The sequence below is a fragment of the Panthera uncia genome, chromosome C2 (genome assembly GCF_023721935.1).
Source record: "Panthera uncia isolate 11264 chromosome C2, Puncia_PCG_1.0, whole genome shotgun sequence".
Lineage (NCBI taxonomy): Eukaryota > Metazoa > Chordata > Mammalia > Carnivora > Felidae > Panthera > Panthera uncia.
This window is the reverse complement of record NC_064810.1, coordinates 143,431,185-143,452,986: the sequence shown is the minus strand read 5'-3', so window position 1 is coordinate 143,452,986 and position 21,802 is coordinate 143,431,185. Positions and strand designations below refer to the sequence as shown.

The 21,802-nt window shown below is 44.8% G+C and overlaps 1 protein-coding gene and 1 long non-coding RNA gene across 3 annotated transcripts in view; both read right to left on the bottom strand.

Moving 5' to 3' along the window:
- Positions 1-20,050, bottom strand: part of TGFBR2 (transforming growth factor beta receptor 2) — a 91,332-nt gene extending 71,282 nt beyond the window's left edge. The window contains exon 1 of one of the 2 annotated variants that reach the window (XM_049628933.1): positions 19,245-20,050. In XM_049628933.1, coding sequence (XP_049484890.1) covers positions 19,245-19,338 — 94 coding nt within the window. In that variant the 5' untranslated portion in view covers positions 19,339-20,050. The remainder of the gene's footprint in view (positions 1-19,244) is intronic. The other variant, XM_049628932.1, reaches the window with a different exon arrangement.
- On the bottom strand, positions 1,628-19,238 carry LOC125921389 (uncharacterized). Its single transcript, XR_007457404.1, has 2 exons — positions 13,936-19,238; positions 1,628-7,855 (listed from the first exon to the last, which is right to left on the bottom strand). It is a non-coding gene; the product is annotated as an uncharacterized LOC125921389 (long non-coding RNA).
- Positions 20,051-21,802: the final 1,752 nt, after the last annotated feature.

The following is a 21,802-nucleotide window of genomic DNA, read 5'->3' as shown; positions in this document are numbered from 1 at the left end:
ATGGAGCGAGATCAGCACAGAACCTAAAGATAAGGTGGAGACAGTCGAGGTTCTGCGATGCTTAAGAGCTTCCACCTATATCGTCTGAGGTCCAACGAAAGAACTGTTCTTTTTTTTTTTAAAAAAAACCATTAAGTGCCGGTGATGACACCCTAACCCTGATGTGGGATCAGAATCCAGAAGGGTGCAGGTGCTGACCAGGTGCACAGGCAGGTTGGGATGGGTTCCGTTGCCCTCTGCTAGCTGCAGAGGCATCAGAGGAAAAGAGAAGAAAGGCATTCACAGCCTTCCCATCACAAACGTCTGGCCTGGGGATGGTTCGATTACGTCCCTGCTTACAATCTGCCAGTGACTCGGAGAATTAAGCCCAACTACATGGCCTGGCATTTAAGGCCCCGATGATCTGAGTATCCTTCTGCTGAACGACGTCTTATCAGAACCCCTATGATATGTTCACCCTTTCTTCCTTCTCCACCCCCAGCGTGTCCACCTCCGCATAAGATCTACCATCCCCAACGTGGTCTGCCCAGGCCTCAGAGAGAGGGCAGCGCCTCTCCCAGCAGCTGGAAAGGAACTCAGAGAATGGCCTCTCCAAGGACACCTGGCATCTGACACCTTCCCCAAGGAGAGGCCCAACTCAGTGAGTGTGCCAACTGTCCGCTCTGGAGAGTGGAGTCGCTTGGGAGAACCGGAAGAGTCCTGGGTGTGGTTGCTGGGTATATACTGCAAGCAGGCATGCCCCCAGCTTCCCTTGGTTCCCTTGAGGCAGGTGCACGAATACAACCACTGAGGAGGGCCCAGCGCTCCGATTCCTTCGGCCTTGGTTTTTAACCACCTGTACGGTGAGACAGGCTTTTGGATGGGTGTGTGTTTAACCCCACTCTGCCGATGAGTTTCCAGAAGTAAAGGGATTTTGATTCTCCCCTCATTCTCCAACAAAGCCTTGCCCTTATTTGTTAATACTGGATTTAGAGTCAGGAGTCATAAATGGTACTACTTTGTGGCGGGACATTAAGTGAACGCCTCGACTTCTCTGTGCAAATTCTCCATTTGTAGAAATCAGTCTGTCTCAACCTGGGTTCCACAACAGAATCATTGGGGGATCTTTTAAAACAATTATCGATGCTCGGGCCCTCCACCAGGGCGAATGCATCAGAACTTCAGGCGTTTGGCTCAGGCACTGGGATTATTTTAAAAGCTCCCCATATGATTCTAATGTGCAGCCGGAAGTAAAAAAAGTAAATACAGCTCAGGAAAGGATTTATTGTGTATGGAGTGAAGAGCTAAACAGGAACAAGCTCAGGGGTTAGAGATAGGGAGCAAGGCAGTCCGCGAGAGAGGAGGGCCTGCCTGCAAACCATGCCTCTCAACTTGGCCTGGCTGCGGGGAAAGTCGCAAACTGCATTATTAACAGAACATTTTTATCAACGCACACGGGTTGGGTCAAACCCAACCCAAGTGATTTTCTTATGTGACTCAAACTCCAGTAATGTTTTGGGATAGGGCAGGGATCATAAACATAATCGGTCCCAAGGCATTTGGTTGCTGTTGTACAAATTCTCGCTTGGAAGGTCATTTTTATTTATTTTTTGTTTTTCTTTTTTTAATGTTTATTTATTTGTTTTGAGAGAGAGAGAGAGAGAGAGCACGAGCAGGGGAGGGGGGAGAGAGGGAATTGTAAGCAGGCTCCACACTGTCAGCACAGAGCCCCACACTGGGCTTAAACTCACAAACCGTGAGATTGTGATCTGAGCCAAAATCAAGAGTCAGACCCTCAATCAACTGAGTCATCCGAGCCAACTGAGCCAGGCACCCCTGGAAGGTCATTTTAGGTTAATTTTTTAGTAGGGATTTTACATATTCCTATGTTTTTAAAGGGTGGAAATCCTTGGTCAATCACCAAGAGCATGAGTTTGAAGGGAGATCTGTTTGAAGACCTAAGGGGCAGGTTTCCTGAGAAAGCTGAATTTCTAAAGGGCTTTGACTCCACAAGGCAAAATGAATAATGACTTCAAAAAGTCCAACATAAGAAAGTGTTATCTCCTTTCAGATGCACTACCAAAGGAGTTAATAAGATAAATAGCTCCTAGATCAGAGTTCGTGGTTGTGGACAAGTTTTTCCTTCAGATAATCACAAAGCTAAACAGATAGAACACACAAAAAAATAAGTTTTAAGTCAATATAGTCCTACAGCTTAACTTCTCTTCCTTGTCTCTGTGGTATATTTTCTTTCTTATTCCATTTAACAGATATATACTGAGTACTATCTCACCAGATCTGAAGAAGGATCGCCTCTGAAATGTTCAAAATTTGAATATTCTTCTAAATACAGTTACATCTGCCTTAACAGGAATCGGTATGCACAAATTACCATTTTTAAAAGGATTATATAATAGGTAGTATTCTAGAAGATTTACTATGAAATCCCTTTTAAACAAGAAGTACATGAAAAGTAACACTGAAATCCATTCTAATTTGAAGAAGATCTGATTCTAATATAAATTCATGAACCCAGTCATTACTTAAGGAAGATCATCTTTTCTAGGAAATTTTCCCAGAGATGGAAAGATCAGAATAATCCTTAGTCTCAAGTCCACTGGAAAAAATAAAAAGAAAAAAAGAAGAATGGTAGAAAAGAAGAGAAAGAAGTCCATACTATAGTGTGGGAGCTGATTTGATTTGTTTCCTTAACCAAAATTAAGTAAAACGACATCATGACTCAACTTCTCTTTTTATGTTGTGGGGGAAATGACATTTCTAGAACAAATTGCAGGCAAGCAGGAGTGTCCGTTAGCTTTGTGTAGCTTGCAAGCTGAGTGCAGTTTCTGCCAATCAAGGTCATTCTTTACCATATCCTTTGAAAATGTCAGTCAAATAAGTCGGCTTTGCTACTCCTCAAGATAGAAGCTACTGTATACAAAAGTAATTTATTTTTTTCCTTTTATATATGTATTTATTTATTTAAATAGTTTATTGTCAAGTTGGCTCACATACAGTGTATACAGTGAGCTCTTGGTTTTAGGGTACAAAAGTAATTTAGGGTATCCAGAATACTGGATGCCTGTGTTTCTTGTGTTCTGCCAGTCAAAACAATCTTGTTCTTCTCCGTATCTTTACTCAGACATTCATCTCTAAGAAGTTCTGGGAAAGGAAGCCAAGGACAATACTTGACCTCTATGCCTATATGGTGAAGACACACCCTTCCTGTGTGATTATGGGAAGCATCCCGAAACTCTGAAGACGAGCACAACTACAAGACTGTGACAAAGCCATAGTCTTTTATAAATGGCGACATGTGCCTACTGGCAATGGTGATATAACCCTCGGGAAGGCAGACCGCATGGTGTTTAAGAGAAAAACTGCCCTACAAGAAAAGGAGAACAAGAAAAATAACTCATTATATAGCTTCAGCTCTAGGAAGACCGGTGACAAAACCCTCAAAGAAGTGTATCTTGAAGGAGGGTATTCGCCGGTCCCAAATATGGTTTCCAATTTTTGAGGCAAAGAACAAGGCTTCTGATGTCAATCCTACGATCCCGTCTTCCTCAATGTGGCTACTGAAAGATAAAAATATGATAGGACCATAGCGTTTGTCTCACATTTTCTTAGAAATTAAGCAGCCAGGGGTACGATGACTAAAAGATGGTAAAATGACAAAAACACACACTTGTGATGCTTTACAAGGCCTTAGATGGTTTCATCTTTCTGGGCTTCCATTTCCATATTATTGGTAAAACAGGGTAATTATACCCACTCAGAGGGTCGTTTCCAAAATGAAATATGATATCCAGGTGAAACTCTTTTACAGATAATAAAGCACTCTATTAACATAAGGGATTATTTGAAAATCATTATAACCAGACATGGTCAATATGTCTTCTTCAAAGTTATCAGACTAGACTCTTTTCCCCACTGGTAGGTACTCTTTCCCCCGTAAGTCTCAGAACTCATAAAGTTATTCAAATCACTGCTCTTTTCTGTTTTCCTGACACTAGGTTTTTTATCTGCCTGGACAAGCTGGCAAATGACTATTTTTACGATGTTTGTTGTGCTTTTCATCTTCATTTAACAGCTATTTGAACAACAAAAGACATTTTCCGTGTTCCCAAGAGATATGCACCAGGGAGGGCTGTGGGCAGAAATGTTCACCACAAGCAGGACGTTCTACCGCAGCCCTGGTCACTGCTGATAAAGGTCACACGAGTGGCTTTCAACCAGCACAATCATCAGCTGCTCACTCTGATCCCTTCATTTTCCCCTAACTTCAAAGACACTTCAATTCAGAGAGCACGAGTGCCAAGGTGGCCTCTATGGTCACTTTGTGTAACAAGGGAAGTAGATTTAAGATCAGGGACACAGGATCAATCAGACATTCAGGGGCTCCCTCTAAATACTCCTTTATTATTATTATTATTATTATTATTAACTGACATATACTCAACATACAATATTGTATTAGTTTCAGGTGTACAACACAGTGATTTGACAATTATATACATTATCAAATGCTCACCGTAACTCACTTTCACATACGTTTTATTAAAGTACTGATTGTAATCAAAACAGTACTTTGTATCAGAGCTCACGGTGAAGATTCCCTTCCCAGAACTTAAAGATGAATTACAGAACTCTCTATGAAAAGAGAGAGAGAAGAAGAAAGCTGTTTTGATTAGCAGAAGATGACTAACAGAGGCATCTAACATTTAGTCAATTGCTTTTAAGAGGAGTTATACCTTGAGGAGTAACAAAGCCAGTGAGCTCCGAACAGAGTTAACTGTAGCTGCAACAGTTATCCAACAAGTAAATATGAAACTAGTAGGAAACTAGATTCCTTCCTTGGCCCTGAAGATAAGTATTTCATTAATAAACTGGTAACAGGAGACGCTCTGAGTTTGACAAAATGCTTTGCACAGTGCTGCATAACCGATTATATAATTGCCACAAACATCCTCACCAACTTCATCGTCAAAATCTTGAAAGATAAAAGGTTTTCAGCAGTTTTGAAAGCTAACCAACATCCATCAAATTAAAACCATTTCCTGTAAGTGCGACGGAATATTAAGACATAAAATTCTTATTTCATCTCCCTTTCTCCCTAGATAGAACAGAAAGGGCATTGCTAGCCATGCCTAATGTTACGAACTCATGGGTAGCTCCAAAATTTCCCTGGAGGAGGGGGGTCTAAGGGTGACAATCCAGCTGGAAGAGAGCTAGGGGCCATGTCTACAGCCTTTCCAGAAGGTACAGCCAGGAGTCATCTTTGCAATATGGGATGTCCTCCCTTGGGCAGGTGGAAGGGTGTTTTCGGACACTCTCCACTGCACTAAGACTCCTTCATTCAACTGTCCCTTCCCCAACTATCCCAATGGCAGGAGATAACCCACCATTCATAAAAATGAAAGGCAGGAGTGGCAAAAATAAATAAATAAATAAAAACCTGTCCTGAGTCTGATGGTATTATGATTTCCTTTATGACTTTTTCTGGCTTCTATAGTCACAACACGTTGGGCCCTCTACAAAAGATTCACACACAAGAGGATAAATGAACCAAAGGCGGTCGGTGACGGACGGAAAAACAACAGGCTATGACACCCACAGACTACAGCTCCCCCAAGTTCACAGAAACTAAAGACCGAAGACAGGGGATCCTCCACTGCAAAGAGCAACTTACACGCATCAGATGATTTAAAATTTCCCACAAGCCCAAGGTTCCCTCAAGGTGGCAATAAATGACAAGACCACTGATGACACGCTTGGTGGTGAAAGGGTCAACAGTCTAGAAAAAAATATTTAAATTTATATAAAAAATATCTATAGTTAATATTATAGATATAGATCTATCTCCATCCCATCTTGGATTTATAAGCAGTTTCCCTGGTCTTTAAAAGTAATAAATTCTAAACAGCAACTACCTTTCTCAGTGAGAATACACACTGAGTGCCAGGAAAAATCAGACAGAAGGTTCTCCCTCAAAGAATTTTCATTCTAATAAGGGGCACATAATACAGCCAAGAGTAGCTTGGCCACCAAAGCCACCTGAGTGTGGAAGCCAGGCCTGTTAGAGAGGCTGCAAAGAGGAGAAAGAAAGGAGATCTGACGGGATAATAAACTGAAAACCCAACAGAGGGAGTGGCATTTGGTCAGGCATTATTTCAGCATGGTGGAGGTGTTGTAGGACATGGGTAGAGAATGGGAAAACGTGGGGGAGCAGAAGAGTCAAACATAGAAAATCTAAAAGCAAAAGGATGTGTGAGGAGACCCAGTCTGAATGGAACCAGGGTCCATAGCATGCTTGAGAGAAGAAGGGGAAATGGGGGGAGAGGACTGGCCTCATTCACACATGCAATCATCAAACCCATCCTGTGAGTCTTAGGAACCATCAGTGAGTCTTAGGAACCAAGGATACTGATGCAGCGCCTGACCTCAAACAGAAAGCAAGGGCCGTGTAATCAATCCCCGAGATCAACAGAGAAGATCCATGGAAGGCTTTCTAGCAGGGGTCACCTGTTCAAAATGAAGTCTGTTTATTAAAGAGAAAAGGGACAGAGGGTGTCCATGGGCAGAAACCACTGAGCTTCTTACAGACGGCAGAAGGTAAGAGTTCAGATTTTCATTATGGTAGCATGATTTAAGAGCAAATATGAAAGCAAATGGTTATGCATTTCATGTAATTAGGTTCCTGTTGTAAATAAACATCTGCTTAAGAGATTCGAGGTATTAAGATTTACAGTTATTCTGCTGAATAAGTTGACATTTGATATAAAAGGCAACAACATGAGATACAAGTTTCAGTGGAAAGTTTTTTCAGTTTTTTGTTTATTTTGGTTTTTGCCAAATACAGTTCAATTGTCAAGAAGAAGAAAAAAGTCAGAAGATAAAGTTATTTGAAAAAAATAAGATCAGGAAGAGGTATGAGAATTGGTTGTTGTTGTAACTGCTAGTGACCCAAAATTCTTAAAGATGAAAGCAACCAAGGTGCAAAAAAACCTGCCTTATGGTAAATAAAATACAGACACCAATCACAGAAAAAGCCCACGGTGGTGCTTAGAACATCTAAAATAAATGTTGATGGATTCAAGAAAAATTTAGTGAGTTCTCACTCAGCATCAACCAAATAAGTTTCTCAAGGCAAAAGATTTTTTTTTTTTTTTAATGTTGAAGAGGAGAACCATGTCCCAAAAAACCGGGCATTTATTCATTACTTTACTGGGGACATACTTTATATACAGCACAGTGCTACCCACTTTCAGAAATGCCAAGGTATGATAGCTCTTAATTAAGGCCTACAAATGTCAAGGTAGTCTGTGATTAAAAGCCTAATGAGTAAACGTGATAAATGCCATGAGTTCAGCAGAGAAATGGATCCCTAGGATCTTGGTTGCTGGTCAAGGGTAGAGCCATGGAAGATGCTTTGGGTAAACAGGGCGAAACTGACTCAGTAATTGACCTGAAGCACTGTCAGAGCATTCGCCTCTGCTAGCCTCCGAGCATTAGTTAGTTACATACGGTTTAAAGGGGGTCTTGTAGCTAGGGAGGACTCAAAACACCCTCTGAAAACCAGGAGCTACTACTCCCCTGGAATCCTTCTCCTCCTCAGTGGCAGAAGCAAGTCTGATCTGATCTCCCAAAATCACTGTAGATCCTTTGACTCCTCTGTGCAAAATGCTTTAATGCTACTGGAGCAGGACTTCTCAAGTATGTACATGAATCACCCCGGGATCTTGTTAAAATGCAGATTCTGGACCACGCGTTGAGTAGCCAGGTATCAGAACATCTTCAGTTGCTGTTATCAGGGGATGATGTAAAAGCAACGTTTTGGTGTCAGAATGCTTGAGCTCAAGATCTGAACCTCAACCTGTATTATAACACATGAAAAGTAGATGTTAAATGAGGTTCGTGAAGGGGTGAGCAACTAGGACAAGCAGGGCTTGCTGGAGGTGATGGAAAACAGAAAACAGCAAAAAAGGAAAAGACTGGTTGGCCTGTGGCTCCTTGCAGTAAATAAACAGGTGATAAGAGGCAATAAAAATTATATGGTTAATTATAATAGAAATGATAAGAATAAGAGAGTGCTCAGGATGGGCTGAGACTGTTAGAAAGTATTTTACAACAATAGGATTTAAGGGATTCCACAATGTGACCGTGGGTTTTTTTTTTTTTTCCTTTTCACATATTTGAGGTCAAATTTTATCAACATTTTCCCCCAATCCTATGGGTTTTGGGGAACAACATATAAAAGTGAGATGTAGTAATAAGATAGTCATTCAAAGGAATAGTTAGAAGATTCCTCTTTTGTGCTAACTGGTGTCTGCAGACACTACAGAAATGCAATTACGGGGCTCATAGCTACTCTTCTGCCTAAAAAAAGCAGTCTGCAATCTGCCAATCTGTAGCAAATTCTGTCTTTTCTGAGACTATGTTAAGAAAAGTGGTAGAGAAATCTTTGAAAGGCAGGAGAAGACTAAATATATTCAGACGAGTTTCCTTTCTCTTCCCAAAAAACCCATAGAAGCTCCTTTAGGACGTTCTTTTCCTAGACACGGCAAAGCATTTCATAATTCTCTTCCTCAGGAAAAGCCTTCCCAGACACTGTAACCAATTCAGGGGAAAGGGGGAATGAGAACGCCATAATTAACCAAAGAGAAATGGTATTACCACCAAAACCAAGTCAGTCTTTTCTTCAGCAAGGAAGAAGTGCTAGGTTCAAGTAAACATGCTATTTAGTCAGGGTGTATGCTCAGGCACCTGTACCAAGAAATTTTCAAAATAACTATGGTTTCTTTTTCTTTTATCAAGAGTAGTCCTCTCCAACAAACTCCAAGTGGATGTTTATCTGTCAGTTCTGACCTGTCATGACTTTTGAGTTTTCTGCTTAGATTAGTTAAGGATTATGTTTTCTGAGTCAGTTTCAATGATTTCCTCCACTAAGCTACAAAATGAAACATTTCAAAACAGAAAAAAAACTGGAAATATCATCTAGTCCAATTCTTGTCACTGTATGTAGAAAAAAATTAGACCTAGTGGGGCAGAGGGACTTAGGCAAGTCACCCAGACACCTTGGTTGTCATAACACACTTTAGTCTTCCTCAGCTGTCTCCCAGGCAGAATCTTCACTCAAACTAACGGTCAGATCTGGGTTTCATTCAAGATCAAGGTTCTGTGATAATTACATATTTACAATTTCTTTTCTACTTGGCATGGGGCCTCCAAACTAGGGAAATGATGAAGGGTTTAGCTAAGCCTGGGGGGTGGGGGGGAAGTTTGGGTTTGGTGATGTAACAATGCAGACTTCAGTCTCTGTTTGTATGGGGGTGGGGAAGGAGGCACTTCTATTTACTTTTTAGGCCAAAAAGCAAATCCTACCATTAAGCATAGAGTTGGATCTTGTGAAGCTTTTAAATTTCAGGGCATTTTTTAAGGAAAAGAATACAAAAATTAAAAAAAGAAATTTAGGTATGAAAGCAAATATTTAGGATTTAAAATGGCATCTTACATGTTACAAATTTTAAAAAGCTACAAATACCACAAACATGAAATTTAAAAAAAAAAACAGTTTTTATTAACTGTCTGACATACCTTTGAAATATTTTTGCTACCTTTTTTGATTGCATACTCTTTGATCACCTCTTCCAAAGATATTTTACAATATTCTCTATAGAGATAATAGAAAAATATTTCAGGGGTGCCTGGCTGGCTCAGTTGGTTAAGCATGACCTTTGGCTCAGGTCATGATCTCCCGGTTCAGGAGTTTGAGCCCCGCCTCGGGCTCTGTGCTGACAGCTTAGAGCCTGGAGACTGCTTAGGGTTCTGTGTCTCCCACTGTCTCTGCTCCTTCCTTGCTCATGTTTTGTCTCTTTCTCTCTCACACAAATAAACATTAAAAAGAAAGAAAGAAAGAACTCAATCTTTGCTCTAGAACTGTTGATCAGAATTTGTAATTTTTTAAAAAATATTTAAGCTTATTTATTTATTTTGAGAGAGAGAGAGAGAGAAAGCAAAAGCAGGGGAGGGACAGAGAGAGAGAGAAAGAGAGAGAGAATTCCAAGCAGGCTCTGCACTGTCAGCGTGGAGGCTGACACAGGGCTTGAACTCATGAACAAGATCATGACCTGAGCCGAAACCAAGAGTTGGACACTTAACAGACTGAGCCACCCAGGTGCCCCTGTAATTTATTGTTTAATAGCTTGGAAAAAATTTATTTCAGCTTTGTAAGTCATTTAAAGTGATATCCTATAAATATTTGAATTGCCTCTAAATTTGGGAAAACCTCCATCAAGTTTCTTTTATACGTGAGCTGTGATATTTAGGGCACCGCAAGATTTCTTTTTTTTTTTTTTTAATTTTTTTTTAACGGTTTTTTAATTTATTTTTGAGACAGAGAGAGACAGAGCATGAACGGGGCAGGGGCAGAGAGAGAGGCAGACACAGAATCCGAAGCAGGCTCCAGGCTCTGAGCCATCAGCCCAGAGCCCGACACGGGGCTCGAACTCACGGACCGGGAGATCGTGACCTGAGCTGAAGTCGGACGCTTAACCAACTGAGCCACCCAGGCGCCCCAAATTTCTTAAATATTCTTCAACTTGATGACACTCGCTAACCACATTGCCAGTCCCCCTTCCAGAGCCAGGAGATGGGCCTATACCAAGGATAAGCCTTGCAAGTTACATCCCACCTTGGCATACCATATATATTCCCTACATACTTATACATCCTTGAATTCCCCCCAGTCCTTCCAAATAAAGGGCCGGTTTTCCTCCTTGAGGACATAAATGTTCCACAATGCATCAATGGATGTATATATTTCATTTTCCTACTGAGGTCACAAGACAGGCATGATGTCTGATTACTTGGCGTATGAATCAAACACTATTTTATTTAGCTAAAGAGATTAAATAGGATAATAAATGAAAAACACTAAAGCATCAGAAAAATGTTGGATATAATCATTATTTTTCTCAGCCTCTATGTCCCCCGCCCCCCACCCCTGCTACAATAGAGAAACTACTATGTCAATTTAGGCAGCCTCGCCTTTGTATAGTATGTAATGTAACAACTGGGAAGCCAGGTGTCTAAACCAAACCATCCTGGTTCCAATCCCAGCATAATCATTTGCTACCCAGGTAGACTTTGCTAAGTTTCCTAAACTCCGGAGGACTTACAATGAGCATTATAAAATCTACCTCATAGAGTTGTTTTGAAGGTTAACTAATAGAGGGGCACCTGGGTGGCTCAGTCAGTTGAGCGTCCCACTTTGGCTCAGGTCAGGACCTCACAGTTTGTGGGTTTGAGCCCCGCATCGGGCTCTGTGCTGACAGCTCAGAGTCTGGAGCTTGCTTTCTTCATATTCTGTATCTCCTCTCTCTCTCTGCTCTTCCCCAACTCGTGCTCTGTCTCTCTCTTCCGCTCTCAAAAATAAACAAACATTAAATTTTTTTTTGAAGGTTAACTCATAAAGATGTGATGCTCAGCATGATCCAGGAAGTAGCAAGATCTCAAGAAGCGAGCTACACACATTATTGGGAAACCTGTTCATGAAGGCTCCTGAATAAAGCTTCCTGGAGAGAGAGAACTTCCTCACTCACAGGGAGCATGAGGCCAATTCGATATCCCTGTGTAGAAAAGTTGCACAGAGTTTTCAGATGGCCAGTCATATCCACAAAGCAGCCGGCTGAGTTTCCTCCCAAGTCAGTGAATTCTCTGTAATGATTTACAGCTTTCTCAGATAAGACCTGCTGTGGCCTACGCTCTAAGTATGTACCAGACTTCATATTCTCCTTCGAAACGTTCATGTTTGTTCTGCCAACTCCCCGGCTCCCCAACATGCATAGTTTGGGCAATCTATACCTTTGATAGGGTCAGAAGGGCTTCTTCCTTCTTAGCACTGTTCTACTGTTCTTGTTTTCCTTACAGAGGTTTGAGAGGGCCACGGATACTCATGTAAAAATATTTACAGTAGTGGAAGAAAACATCTAGATAAGTCTCACCCTGCCCTAGTGTTCCCAACACATGGAGGAAATGCAACTAGGCATTGGGAAATCTTTAAAAGAAAAAAAATGTATACGTGAAATAGCACACAGAACAAGTCAAATGAATAGAACTAAAGTTTCCTTCAAGAAAATACTATGAGAAACTGAACTGCACAAAAAAAAAAAAAATACATTATAATTACAAACAGAGTCTTAGCTTTTTCATGAATGACCAGTCTCTCCAGGGAAAATATAATACAATCCACAAAATCTAAGTTTGTACCCCACACCTCTGCAAAGGAATGTTCTTGAGGCCAGATGCATCCCCAGCACTGGAAGAGCCAGGGCCAGGACAAATAGAGGCCCACACACCACAGGGCAAAATACTGGAAGTTCTAAATTAAGCTGAGAAACTATTCAGTAAAATAGGTTTTGTCCTACTTCCACTGACAAAATATATCTTCATAACACTTTGCAGGACCAAGTATCATTTTAAAACTCTTGAACTACTCAAATCCCTCCCTAGAACTGGGTGTTTCGGGTAAACATTGTCCGGGGCCTGGCCAACAACATAGCTTCCTCTTTCCACTGCCCCTTCCATCCTACATCAAGAGGGACCTTGTAAGATATGTACAGACACACAAAGCTGTAACACTCCCCTGAACACACCCCATACACACACAGCTGCCCCTTAGCCATCGCTCAGGTGCACAGACTAGTGGCTATATGGGCCCTCACCAAAATGGACCAAAAGGTCCATATAGTCTGTCAAAGCTAACAGGGCCATCTAGACAGCGAATTGTGGTTCCCAGGTACCTTAAACGTGACCTAAAAGAGGGAGGAGTTTGGATTCAGAGGCCCAGAGTCTCCTCACCCCATGGACAAGGGGTCTGACTTGAGAAGAATAAAGGTAGTGCCCTCTACAACCAAGGGCAGAGGACCCTTTTGCCCATACACTAGGCCTATATTTTAACTGAGCTGAAATAAACTGGGAGGGGGAGGAGATCTCATCAGAAAGAAAGAAAGAAAGAAAGAAAGAAAGAAAGAAAGAAAGAAAGGGAAAGAAAAGGAGGTGAGTAGGCAAGGAGGGAAAGAGGTGGGGGGAGGAGGGGAGGAAGGAGGGTGGGAAGGAGGGAGGGAGGGAAGGAGGGAGGGAAGGAGGGAGGGAGGGGGTGAGTGAGCTGCATATTTTCAGAGCAGTCTTTCCCACTCACAGCCTCACTAGTCATAGGCACTTAGTCTGCAGCTAAAGCCATCCTAAAGAGCTGTGCTTCAGCCCCATAAACAAAACAAAGATGCTAGGGAACCCATAAGAGCCTAAGCAAGCCATGCTGAGTTGACTACATGTAAGGAGGCAGTTGCTTCCTGCTGAGTGCCAAGACCTAAAAAGCTGATCATAGCAAGTAAAAGGCCGGAACTTATCATGAGGAGAAGAATCTTAACCACCTGCAAGCCTTCAGATTGGGTGGACCTCAACAGTCAAATCTCCCCCCTTTGGTATGCCTGATAAAGTCTGTTCCTTCTGCTCTCACCAACAGTCATTTGCGGCCTGTATGCAGAGGCTGACCCTACGTGCCTGGAATTTCGGCAGAGGCCCCTTTTGCCCACACGCTAGGCCTGGATGGTGCTTGTCCAATCGCCGCCAACAGTCAAACCATGGGTCACATGAAGGCCTCTGTGATCAGACTAGAAGAGTAGAGTTTCCTCGCAAAGAGACTGCCCTATCTTGATTTTCTGTAGTACAAAGAGAGTCAGGAAGGAGGCAGATCACGTAAGCAGAGCAAATCATGAAATCAGAGGCACTGAACTGATCCTATCAGAGGGTCACTTTCCCCTTGCTGAAACACGGGGACTCTTCACGCCCTCCCGAACTTCCATCTCAACTTCTGTACTCACAGATACACCACGTAAAAGAGCCAAGCAGAGTGCAAGCCGGGCAAACTTTGAATACACACACACACACACAAACCTCGAGTGACCTTGAGCAGACTCCATCTTCCCCATTTATAAATAAAGATAGCAGGCTTCTTCTGAAGATTAAATTAGATCAGCCATGTCAAGCAGCCGGCTGCGAGCAGATTTTCAAATGCTGGTTTCCCTTCTCCCCACTTCTCCCTGAGATGAGCTAATGTGCCCGCTCGGCCTTCTAAACCCTCCTGACATGCCAGGCAAGGAAGGAGAATGATCAAGGTGCCCAGGTCAGAAGCAACAGTATGGCGGCGGGGGGGTGGGGGGGGGGAATGGGACACAAGATGACACGGAAAACAGGTAGCACAAAACACGTGGTGAGTGTTCTTACTGCTAATGCTTCTCTGCTAAGTCACTTCCCCTGAGAATCATGCCTTAAATCGGCCAAAGCTGTAAGTGAGGACCCAGAGAGCGGAAGGTAACAAGGTAGCGGAGTTATGCTTTTATGTGGAAATTGGCTAAATAATGCCATGCTCTAGCCAGGAAGTAGGTTTCCTCTGCACCCTATTTTAAACTGTTTTGGTGGTTTGCATCAGACCTAAATAACATCCACACAGCTCTGCAGCACAGAGACTGCTCGAGGGCCACTCTGCCCTTAGACCAACTCTGCGTCACTGCTTATAAACCAAAACATAAAACCCTGATGAAAAAAGAAACTTAAAAGCTATATTTAGATTTCAGCACTTCATTTTTAATGAAAGTCTCCTTTCGACAACCTTCTAGAACAAAAAAAAAAAGGACAGAGAATTCAGGATTTACTGGAGAATTTCTTCGGTGGAAACCCTAACGTTTTGGAAGGGCTTAGAATGCCTAATGCTAATTCAAAATGCATAGCTGAAGGGACTGGATGAGAACTTTCCTTCATGCCTTGTCAGAAGTTGAAGCCTCTTATTCCATATCTCACCAGAATAAGAAAACAAGGGCATAGGATAAAAACAGCCACACTGCCCACTTAGATCAGAGCCAAAACGATTCCTTTCCTTTTTAAATGTTTATTTATTTTTGAGAGAGAGAGCGAGCAAGCAGGGGAGGGGCAGAGAGAGGGGGGTACAGAGGATCTAAAGTGGGTTCTGTGCTGACGGCAGACAGCCCGATGTGGGGCTTGAACTCATGAACCAAACTCACAAACTCTGACCTGAGCCGACGTCAGAAGCTCAACCAACTGAGCCACTTAGGCACCCCGGAGCCAAAACTATTCTAACGAAAAGTAAGATTTTACCATTCAGACAAACTCCCGATACATAGTGATTGCCTGGTTGTTAAAATGCTTGGCCTGGATTGTACCAGCAGCTCAGGTCAACATTTCCTGGGTGCTAAGGTCTTAGCTCAACCTGGGGTTGAGGTTTCTTTAGGCAGATGACACTTGAGCAAAGTGTTGTTGTTGTTGTTTTTAAGTTTATTTATTTTTGAGACAGAGAGAGAGCATGAACAGGGTAGGGTCAGAGAAACAGGGAGACACAGAATCTGAAACAGGCTCCAGGCTCTGAGCTGTCAGCCCAGAGCCCGACGCGGGGCTCGAACCCACAGACCGTGAGATCGTGACCTGAGCCGAAGTCGGACGCTCAACCGACTGAGCCACCCAGGCGCCCCTTGAGTGCAGTCTTAAAGACAAGGGAAAGTTATTCAGGGAGCCGGAGGTGTGAGCAGAGAGCAGCTTGAACAAAGACACTAACTAAAAGGGCTAAACTATTCAGGGCGTGTGTATACAGGATGACAGGGGTACATTGGGAAAATGTGACACTTGGTGGGATGCAAAGTCTCAGAATCAAAGGACAACCAGATCATGGAGCATCTTGTGAGGCCTGATTGAGGACTTAATAATAATGAAAGCTGCTATTTATTGAGGATTTATTATGCTGTGGGCACTGTGTTAAGCACTTCAAAGCTTTATTTCATTTAATCTTTACCATGGCTCCATAATCCCCATAGCCAGTAAGCAGGAGGTGGTTCTGGAACCCAGGAGGCCTCGATTCCAAAGCTTGTATCTCTAAGCCTATCCTCGAAAGACTGGATGGGCACATTGGGTCTACCACAATGGCTACAGAGTGGGGAACCAGGGTGGCCCAAGTGGGGACCTACAACATGGCAGGTATAGAAAAGGACAGATCAATGGAAAGAAAAGATGTTCAGAGGGACGGAGAAAAACAAACAAACATTCAACAGGCACTCCTATAAGAGCATTCAACAAGCAAATGGGCTTTTGAAAGAGGGGTCTAGGAAATAAACCACCAGGGTTCATTAACGCCTCCAAGTGCACAGGGTTAAACTATGTGCCCTTGTTCATGGAGGCCTTTCAAAGTCCTTGCACGAGGCCTTTCACACCCTCCCAAACGTTAAACTCAATGAGAGCAAAGACCAAGTCTCATCTTATTCATTCAGGACAGTGTCTTCAGGTCTGAGCCTGGCACAAGAACATACTCCATAAATACTGAGAAGACAGAATGAGTACTGGCCACTTTTTACAATGGCACCAATGAGGTAGCTTTCTTAATTGGAAACTTCGGGTTAAAAAAAATAAAGAAAAAATTTTAAAGTAGCATTGATAACAAAGGGTTGGTAAATTAAAATGGAAACCATGTGCGGCACCTGGGTGGCTCAGTCAGTTAAGCGTCTGACTTTCAGCTCAGGTCATGATTTTGTGGTTCCTGGGTTCAAGCCCCACGTCCGGCTCTGTGCTGACAGCTCGGATCCTGGAGCCTGCTTCAGATTCTGTGTCTCCCTCTCTCTCTCTCTGTCTCTCACTCTCTCTCTCAAGAATAAAGAAACATTTAAAAAAATAAAATGGCAACCTTGTAGCAGTTATGATAGCTACACAGACTGTAATGAGGACTCATCACCATGGGGTGCTACCTTGATAAAAGGCAATAAATCCAAACTATGATGAGTTTTTTGTATAAACCATAACTGGTGAAAAGTAAGCTGTTATTAAAGGAAGTGGCCTAGGGGTATAAATGTGTCTTCTGAAAAGCAATAGGACCAAAGATCAAATTCCGGGCCTAGCAATCTCTAGTCTCTGACCTTGACAAAGTAAGTACATAGCATGATTTTAGGAAAGAAGTTTATCTGTGTGACACTTTTACCAACACTGAGACCGCCACAGAAATCTCTTGTTAGGGATTTGAAAAGTACAAGCGGCATTTTTCAGATCTGAAGAGTTTTTTGACATTTAAGATTTTCCCCTAAAGAGTAATTACTTAATTTGGGGCATTCGGGAAGAGTGGGTCTACGAAACAAACAAAACAGGATTTAAGAACATTTCTTCGAGAAGTTTGTTCTTATCCTGAAATCCTCTGCCCACTTATCAGTCTGCCAAACAGAAGATGGGACTTACTTAGGTGACCTAACAAGACACGGTAAACAATCTCATTTCCTCCCATCTTATCACACATTAAGATGCTCTGAAAAAGCCTGGACAGTTTACCAGTTACTTTAGAAAAATCCTGAAACCGTTTACTCACATGGAAAATTAAAATGCAAGTGGAAGGTAGGTTTCTTGTTTTCATTATGGCTACCTTCAACCTTCAACTATCCTTGAAAATTTAATTTCAAATGAGTCCACATTCAAAGTGATTCCTTAGTTCAAATTCGGAAACTTTAATTCCATCAAAATAGGAAACCTGTGGGTTTTGCAAAACTGTTCAAAAGCCCGAATGAAAAGCCACTAGGCTCTTAAGCTAATTGTTTAAAAATGTGTATACAGATGAAATGAAATGGACTCATGAACCACTGGGTCTGGAATTTGAAAATTCATAAATCTTATCCTCGTAAACAAAACCTAACCAAATCAGGGCCTGCTGATTTCCTTCTTTCGTAATCGGAAACGAAGAGTTTTAATGACTTTTCACGCACTCGGAAAATGAAGGGTGCCGTTTCAAAGCTTTACTAGCAAAATATAGTTCAGTTTTTAAGTATCTGGAATATAATCAGAGACACTTGAACATTGTGGCGCTGCAACGTCGGAAAACATCCAAGAATGAAATACTAGGATCTTATGAAACTCAAATGCGCGTTAGGACGTTATGTTTACAACAGTTCTTCTGCCTTATTCCACTGAAAACTCCCATCTCCATGCCACGTTCCGTATGAGGCATCATTTTAAAAAGTTCTCAACCCACTTCAAATCCTCTGAAAGGTACCATGTAGAACCCGGTGCTTCTCTCTTCTGGACAAACATAAAGGTCAAGTCTGCCTGTGGCCCTTTGGGAAAAACAAGCAAGTACCTGGAGGTGATGTGGCCTGTCAGATCCTCTACACTTCGTCCCAAATCTACCTACACAAGGCATCTCCAAATCATCGAAGGGGAAAGGCAGCGACAAGCGCTACCAATGAAAGGGATGTAAAACTATCCCAATGTAACCATTTTACAGATGAAGGAACTGAGGCCTCGAAAGGTCCAAATACTCAGTTCACCTTGACCCCAGCTGCAGACACTCAGTTGTCGGAATCACAGCTGCAAAAACTTTAACTTTTAAGGTCCCGGGGGTTCCGCACTTTCCGCAGCAAGTCAGTAAGAACTCAATTCCTGCAATTTTCACCTTCAGAAACCTCTAGGAAGCGTACGGACGGTCAGGAATCGAACCTTTCCAGAACCCATCAACTCAGGGAAGGCAGGGCTGTCTTGCTCCAGGCCCCATCTCCAGCACCCAGCACCTAGTAGGCACTGAGTTCGTAATTCCCCGCCTTCCACCTGACCATCCCTGCTCCCCTCCCCGTCCACGCCCAGCCATCAGCGGGGCCAGAGAGCTTTCCTCGGGAAATTGTTTCTTTCCTTGAAACTTGCAGACAGCGACTGCGGGCCGAGAAGCCGGCCTGGGGCGACGTGCGGCGCCTCCCCCGAGCGAAGGCTGGACTCGCTGGCCACTGAAGGGGGGTGGCTCGGCCAGACCCGGGTGGGCGCGCGGCTTCGGCCCGGGCCGCGGCGACCCCAGGTGCGCCAGCTGCTCTGGCTGCTCGGCGGCCTCGGCTCCGGGCCGCGCGGCTCCCCTGCCTCCTTCGGATGCCCAAGCAACTTCTCAAACTTCCCTTTCCGGGGGTGGGGGCGCGCCTCGGACGCGGCCGGCGCAACGCCTTTCCTGGCCGCACAAAGGGGGCCCGACGTGCCCCGCGCCCCCTTCCCCTCGAACTTTCCTCCTCTTCCGAAAGAGAAACGCACACCCCGGCGCCCCTCGGGGACCCGGGCTGCGTGGGTGCCGCCGAGGGAACTTTGCCGTTTCCGCCCGAGCGCCGGGCGCCCGGGGCCGCCTGTCAAGCGCAGCGGGGACCCCCGGCGCCCCGCCGAGCCCGCCTGGGGCGGGGGGAGGGGGCACTCACCGGACTTCAGAACGTGCGGCGGGATCGTGCTGGCGATGCGCGTCCACAGGACGATGTGCAGCGGCCACAGGCCCCGGAGCAGCCCCCGACCCATGGCAGCCCCCGCCGCTCGTCATAGACCGAGCCCGGAGCGCAGCGGACGGCGCCTCCCGGAGCCCCGGCTGCGCCCCCGCGCCGCGCCCTCTCGGGACCCTGCGCTGGCCGGCCGGGCAGATGCGCGGGCCAGATGCGGCGCCGCTCGCCAGCCGGGAGGGGGACTGGAGGCCGGCGGGGCGCGGGGAGGCCCCCGGCGGCCGAGGGGAGCTGCGCAGGAGGCCGGCTCCTGCCCCCGGCGAGTGCGCGCGCGGGGGTGTCGTCGGTCGGTGCGCGCGAGTGACTCACTCAACTTCGCCCGGGCGCCGCGGGGGAAACAGGAAACTCCTCGCCAACAGCTGGGCAGGACCTCTCGCCGCCCGAGAGCCTTCTCCCTCCACTCGGCTTTCAGCCCTCGCTCTCTCTCCTGCCTGCCAATCACGTCCCTGAGACCGGCCCCTCCGAGGGCTTTGGCAAACTTTCAGCTGCCCCCGCCGCCCTCAGGAGTCGCTGGCTCCGAGCGTTTGCCCCCCCGCGTGACTAAGGGCACGCGTCTCAGAAAGTAGCCGAACACCGCGAGTCTGCACGCTTTGCACGAGCTCCCGCCCCAAGCATCCTCCCCCTCCGCACACCCCCCTTTGCATTGTTCCCGGGTGCTCCGGGATCGTGTGTTCAGCCCCCCAAGTGCAGCCCCCGCGAGCGGATGCCGAAATCTGAGGCGTGAGCGCAGTTTTGTTTCAAATTAAATAGCAAGTAGCGCCTCGAGAAACTTTTGTTTCGTTGTGAAATGTTTTCCTTACTGTAGGTCCAAGTCCGGAAGTTTTGTTTTTTTTTTTCCTTTTTCCCCCCCCTTTTTTTTCCTCAAGCTTTAATGTGCGTGTTAACCAAATGAGTATCTTGCTAAAATGTAAAATTTCTGATCCAGGCCCCCCAAGCTGCAGCGTTTCTGAGGAGCTCTGGGGTGCTGCCTCCCGTTTTGAACTGCCCCTTCCTGGGGGGTGGGGGTGGGGGCGCTTCAGTGAGTGTAAAGGAGCAGCCACCACAGAGGGATAGTGGTGGGACATTTCATGTGCAGAATGGATGGAGTATGGCAATAAATGTTAATATCAGAGTGGCCCAGGAGTGAGAGAAGTGCCAGGGTTTGCACTCCAATACTGCCTGTGAAGAGAGAAGCCTTAGCGCCTCTGCAACAGGGAAAGCTGGGGCAACCTTGAACCCTCCCTTCTTGCTAGGCTGACCAGGTTTGCCCGAAGAGATCCATGCGCACACCTGTTTTGAAGTTCGATCATTCAAGGAGCCCCTTTTCCTTTCCCAAGCGTCTTGGTTGGGTAGGGAATTAATTACATGCTCATCCCAGTTCCAACCGTGTACGGTTCTCTGGTCAGGAGATCTTCCAGCAGGTTACACAATGAACTTATTTCCTTTATCTGAGAGAAACATTTGCAGAGGCAGGTGGCCAGGTTCATTGGGAATGAAAGCAAATAGCTCTCCCGGGAAACCCAACTCCGGAAAACCTCCCTGTCAATCTAAGAGTTCATTTGCTCGATCCTGAAGCCATCAGCCTTGTCACCATTGTTCCACCCAACCTGGAAGCTGCCTCTGAATGTCTCTTAGGAAAAGGCCACTTCCCAGCCCTCTTGTGTTCCGGATGCTGGAAGTGCAGGGAAACCAGGAGGGGCCGGGCATCTTCTTGCTCAACCACAGCCTCGCCAAAGCTGGTGCCACTTGAGCCACCAAGGAAAGTGGAGTTCAAAATCTGCTTCTTGCCATTTTCTCCACTGCCAACCCTTGGGCGGGAGTCTCCCAACCACCCATCCCCAGTCCTGGCCATTCTGGGCACCCAATTTCTCAAATCAGAGCTAACGTCCATTTTTCAAAGTGCAAACCTAATTATCCCAGTCCTCTGATTAAATGCATTCAGTGGCTTCCCACTGCTCTTGAGAGAGGGTAGAAATTCGATCCTTCAATTCCCTTCCTCTCCTGCTGAGAGCCTTCTCCAAATTCCCTAGAGCATGTCCACTACTCCTCTTGTACAGAGCCACCCCTAGGGCCCCCTTCCTTCTCTCTGTTCTTCCTTTCTTCACCCAGCCAATTCCTCGTCTTCTTGGTAAATCCCAACTTCCTTGATGGACACGATTTCCCTAACCTCTCTGAATAGACTTTTTATTGTGTTCTCTTGGCACCCTTATGCTTCTCATTTTTAACACTTACTACAGGTATCGTTGTGTCATTATCGGTGTCACTCTTTCACTTCTATTCCTCTCCCCAGCTCAAGTCCAAATTGAGGACAGGGATTAAATTTTTCCCTCTGCTCACCATTGTGAGCTTAGTTCCTAGCATGTAACAGGTGTTTAATAAATAGCTCTTGGATAAATGAAAGAATGAGTTAATAAAGATTTAGAAGAAAATTGGACTTCAGTGCCCTACTTATTCCACAGCTCTGGAGAAGGCATTCTATTACCTAATAAATTGAGATGTAAACAGGC